This window comes from Echeneis naucrates, chromosome 7 (assembly GCF_900963305.1).
Source record: "Echeneis naucrates chromosome 7, fEcheNa1.1, whole genome shotgun sequence".
Lineage (NCBI taxonomy): Eukaryota > Metazoa > Chordata > Actinopteri > Carangiformes > Echeneidae > Echeneis > Echeneis naucrates.
Window position 1 is genome coordinate 25,259,317 of NC_042517.1, and position 5,685 is coordinate 25,265,001.

Here is a 5,685-nt window from a genome sequence, read left to right on the forward strand (position 1 = left end):
GTGCCTTTTCCTTTAGATGGGAATAGACAGCTGAGACTGGACCTGAGGAGTTTTCCCTTCTGTGTTGGGCCATGCATTTGTTTAAGGGTTGTTTAGTCTCCCCTCATCCCCTCCAGTCTCAAGAACCCTAGAACACACATGCTTGATGATTTAGCACAAGTAGAAAGTTTACAACTAAGCTGTGTCACTGTTATGAACATTATGCTGACATGTTGTGTTCTCTGTAACATCTACAGTTGATCTCAAACTTGGTGCATTTTTCCACTAAAAGAACAAAAGAAACAGAAAAATATGTCTGTATGGAAAACAGCATTTATTTAAATGTACAAAATCATATGAGTTTTTGATTTAATCTTCATCCTCCTCCTCCTCTTCATCCTGGTTGATCTGGAAGTAACGGAGCTCATAGCTTTCCTTAGTGTTGGCCACCACACGCAGCCAGTCACGGAGATTATTCTTCTTCAGGTACTTCTTGGTCAGATACTTCAAGTATCTGCAAAACACAAAAGTGTTTGTTTTAGAACAAAATTACTCTCCCATCAACCCTAACCATCTGACAATTGACAAAACCTCACACAACAACAAAGTCCCTAACAGTAGTAATTCTGACTTTGCTGATTGAGAAATTTGAGATTTATATCCACACTAAATGCAATTAAAACACATTCCTAAAAACACTGCAAAAATTCTTAATCATTGTTGTGGAAGAAAAATGCAATATGTTTTTTTGTCATGGCCAGACAGTGTAGTTTCAACTCAAACTCAGGAAGTAAGTTCAAGAAAGTAAACAAAGCAACCAGGGAAAATGCATGGGCATAGAAGGATGAATAATACCCAAACATTTAGTATACCTGAGACCTCTGGCACCAGCACTCCAACAGCAGTCCCCAAAGGCTGAAAGTCTTAAACATGCACAAATGCATTTTGATCGAAAGATCACAGATTTCCAAGCAAGCAGATCAAATGGTGAAAAGAATTGTCATAAGTATATGATCAAGACAATGCAGAAGTTCCTAGCTGTACAAGGGTTCTGGCAACCTCCAGTTCAAGAGAACTAGTTTCCATTTTCTCAAAATGGTCCCCTTTCCTTATACATACCTCCTCAGCTCAAAACTCCCCCTATCTGAACCTATATTCAAGAACACGTTGAGAAGCATGCTTTTAAATTTTGAGGCACAGGATTTTTTAGGTTAAGAGGGGTCATCTCACTTAGAGTTCTATTTACTGTAACACTTTCAGGTTTTTTGTTTTTTTTTAATGTTTAGCTTTCACCACTCTTTCATGTATCAGCATTCACCACTTACTTCCCCTTCACAGCCACCCAGCTCTATTTTAAACAGCCATTGGGATCATGTTACTCACATAATTTGGAACCCTGTAATTTGCTAAGGAATCAGTAGAGCAAAGTTTTCAAGACTGTGTCCAAATGAAGATTGGATGAAAACTTTATACAGGAAACAGTTTTCTTTAATTTGCTTACAACAGAATTCATTCATTCATCTTCTACCACTTATGCATTTCTGGGCCAGACGGGCTGCTGGAGCCAATCCCAGCTCGCACTGGGTGAGGGCGGGGTCACCCTGGACACATAGACACACAGAGACCAACAACCAACAACACTCAGACCTACAGACACGTTAGAGCAGTGCTTCTCAATTATTTTCTATTGCGCCCCCCCCGCCTAGAAAGAAGAAAATACCCCCTCCCCCGACTCTCTACCACGACTATAAATGGTTTAACTTGTCTATAAAATTGTTGTAAGTACACCTCTTTATAACATTGTTTTCTTATCATCATTAAAGAAAACAAGAAAATAAAGGAATATAGATAATACTTTATTCTTGTACAACATTTTTTTTTCCACCAGCTTTTGGAGGAATGAAACAGTGAGCCTTATAAATATTTACATTAAAAAAATATTTGCTCGCCTGAAAAACAGGACTAAGGAATAGCAGTCCATACAGCAACCATTTACAACTTATACTGGCAAAAATGGATTCTACCAACATTACAATTTTGTAAAAGTAACCTTATATTATAGTTTTTTTCCCCTATTTGGGCTGTTCCTGATTTTGGATCACAACAGCAAGTTAGCTCTCTGGCTTGCACGATTGATTTGGCAAAATTTTTTTTGCTAGATGCCCTTCCTGCTGAAACTCTCACCAATTCTCCATGCTTGGAACCAGCACAAGCCTACCAGTGGCTTGCGCTGTGGCTGGGGTTTGAACCCAGGGCTTTATTCTGTATAGTTCATAGCTTAACTTGTCAATCTATAACTAGGCATGGATGATATGGCCAAAATTCAAATCACGATATATTCCTACAAGATCCCCTACAACAGATGTCTGTACCTACAAACTTCAAAAGAATTAGTTCCTGGAGTCTATAAAACCTTCTCCTCCACAACTATATAATACTTTAGATATAAAAATGGTACGAGTAAATCAATGTTCACCTTTTATTTGTATTCAGGAATCACACACAATCGAAAAACAAGATCGCATTGTCAAACAGACAAAAAGCTCAACTTTGTCAATATGAATATATTTAAGGCAACTATAAAATAGGCAGATTATCTCATTCTTGTGTAACTAGACTAAATAAAATAAAAAAAATACAAAGGGGCTCTGAGTTATTACAGAATAAAGAAAAAAAGAGTGAACTACATTAAATGTGTGACAGTGGTGATTTTGTTTTTGAGAGGTGCCTAATTTTCAGGTCAATATGGATTCTGCTCCTCGCCTAATTTTAGCAGCATATTACACAGTCTCTGGTCTGAGGCTTATCAGTCTGCGTGAGTGATTTATAGCAGATACACTTGAACTGTTTCTTACCTTTTGGAGAAGGGCACCTCAGAGGACACAGTAATCTTGCTCTTGCTCCTCTCGATGGAAACCACACCACCACCCAGATTTCCAGCTTTCCCATTCACCTTTATGCGCTCCTGAAGAAACTGCTCCTAGAAACACCACATTTCCAGGAACATTTCATCCTTCTGATGTTCATTTCTCAGGCTAAAGTCTGCACCTTTCATGGTACAAGCATAGGTTGTTGTTAGTGGACTTACAAAGTTGGCAGCATCCATTATACCATCTTCAACAGGATGAGTGCAGTCCAGAGTGAACTTCAGGACCTGCTTCTTCTTCTTACCACCTTTACCGGTGTTCTGCTTCTTCTGCAAACACAAAACCGAACTCTCAGTTCAGAAACACCATTGGACATACACATTTAAAGATGGTGTTTGTAACACCCTCAAAACAGCGGCTGCTGAGAAAAAAAAATCATTCAGCATGGCTATAACCGTAGCTGATCTGGGCCAGTGACGATCAAAACTTTGGGAAAACATATTTTAGAATAAGACGATTTTACCCTCCAACATGAGACCGCTTTATCAGATGAAGTTAACACACATGGAAGAGCCGGACACAGCCGAGCCAACACAAACCTGTTTCAGTCAACAGTGAGGGTTTACATGTGATAAAACCGATAAAACAAAGCACTGTCACACAACCATCTGCTGGTGAGGACTGGCTGGGTTAACAACGTGGTGAGCTTCGGACCGACGCTACCAAGCTAGCAGCAGCGAGAAGGATCCACAGGCCTCCGAAAAAACCGCTACCAACGACTTTAGAGACGCTTCAAAGCAGAGCCCCAACCCGCCTCTGTCACCAAGGCTGTCACAACAAAACTGCTGTTTCACTACACCCGCTTTCTGCGTGTCTCAGAGCGGAGAACGTGTCATTTTGGTGGATTTATTAACACGCGATTTTACTTACAATAGGCGCCATGGCGGAGAAGCAAACAGAGAGGAGGAGCGGCTCGTGCGCATGCGCTAAAATGAACAACTCAAAAGCCGAATAATCGATCGAATCGGATCGAGAGAGAGCGTGTGAAAATGTGACACTACCAATATATGCGTATAATTTACTTTGCTGGTAGAGAAAAACTCACTGACTTTTCAAAAAAATGGCTTATATAGGCTTACCAAACACCCAAAGATGCTCTTGTATTTATTTATTTAAAAGGATCCCCATTAGCTGTCACCAAAGTGGGACAAGCTAATCTTCCTGGGGTCCGCAACCAACAAATCACTTAACAATGATAATATAAAAGCAGTAAAACATCGTAGACATCATTTTAAACATCATCATCAGAATGAGTTATGACAATCGTAACTATTACATTCATACAGTAAATACAGTATGTCCACTCCCTGCTCAGAATTCAAATAGTGCACTCTCAGATGGTACTTGAAAGATACTATTTAGTTAACATATATTCAGGAGACAGTTATTCCAATGATCGATAGCACCATAAATAACTGTTTTCTTTAAAGCATTTGATTTTTTTAACATGGTAACATCATCTGGCCATCATCAACTGACCTAATCACATGAGAATGAACCTGATCACATCCGACAATTTGGTTATCCAAGAAACCAGGTTGAGATGAAAAGACAGTGTTTGTGAAAAATGTAGTTGTATTGAAATCCAACCTGCTCTCTACTGTTAACCATGAGAGTTGGCGGTGCATACTGACAGTATTTGTTCTTATGGAACGATGTAATACTAACCTGGCTGCACTGTTCTGGGCAGTTTGTAATTTCTTTAGTTTACCTTTAGATGCAGAGGACCATACGGGGGCACAATGTTTGTATCAAATTTCTTATTGTGTCATAGAGAGAACACATCCTAAAAAGGCTGTAAATAGCCACATATTAGTTTAAGGGGGTTAGTGTTATGGTTAGGGGCTTTGTAAGTTTGTAAGTAAGGAATGGAGCGAGCAGTGTATATTTTGTTATCTGTTACAAACTGCCCGTTTTTTAAGCGTGTTGATAAGACGTCTGATAGAAGGAAGCAAATTAACATCAGAGGTGTGAGAATGTCTGAAGGCAAAGTGAAATTCAACTTACAGGTGACTACATAACAGTAGTATTGTTATTATACAGGCACAAATTTCAGGTTTCAAATTCAGCTGTTTTTAGACAGCTTTGAGGCATCAGAGGTCGTCCAACAGAGCCAAAGGGGGTCAGCTGATTCAATATTTACCCCTGGAGGCCAACTGAGCATCCCACTTGGTTCTGTTTGCCACTCAATGAAAGGCACCCTCCTCCTGTGAGAAGCAATTTGTTATCATTTGCTGTGATGCTGTCGCCTCAGCTCGGTGAGTCTAGAGAAGGCAAGCAGGCAGCAAATATAGGAGGTGTGGCATCCAGCAGTCTGTCAGAGTATTTCACCCTTACACTGTTTATTCAGTACTGGGGATGTCAGGCCACAATCACACTGGTCACATCTGTGCCGAATTAGATAGAATGAATTCATGACATTTGTTAGACCCACTTCACATCAGCAAAGTGCACTGTACAAAAAACAAGAAGCAAAATAATACAGAGAAAACATCAAATACATAAAAAGATATCGATAACAGCTGGCAAGGAAGTGATATTTAAATGAATGTTGTAAAAAAAAAAACTATTTTCTGTGGTTTTAGTTGATATGTTTGAGTTGTTTTCACACTGAAAAAAAACAAACAAAAAAAAAAACTGATTTCACATCCACAGTCTGTTTTAGTTGAACGACGTTAAATCAACTCTGTCTGCTCATGCTGGAGTTGGCAGCAATTTGCGACTTTGACGAAAACTTTCTAAAACTGGCGGTGGTTTGTTGGAGGGACTCCAGGCTACG

General features: G+C 39.5%; 1 protein-coding gene across 2 annotated transcripts; it reads right to left on the reverse strand.

Annotated features, from left to right (window-relative positions):
• Window positions 1–292: 292 nt before the first annotated feature.
• Window positions 293–3,819, reverse strand: LOC115046086 (60S ribosomal protein L22). 2 transcript variants are annotated; one of them, XM_029506210.1, is made up of 4 exons: window positions 3,777–3,819; window positions 3,068–3,175; window positions 2,835–2,959; window positions 293–493 (listed from the first exon to the last, which is right to left on the reverse strand). In XM_029506210.1, the coding sequence occupies exons 1-4, from the start codon at window positions 3,786–3,788 to the stop codon at window positions 349–351; spliced, it is 390 nt and encodes a 129-aa protein (XP_029362070.1). In that variant the 5' UTR covers window positions 3,789–3,819; the 3' UTR covers window positions 293–348. The 2 variants fall into 2 exon arrangements, with proteins under 2 accessions (XP_029362070.1, XP_029362072.1); XM_029506212.1 differs by having other exon boundaries at window positions 3,068–3,172; window positions 3,777–3,788.
• Between the last annotated feature and the right edge of the window lie 1,866 nt (window positions 3,820–5,685).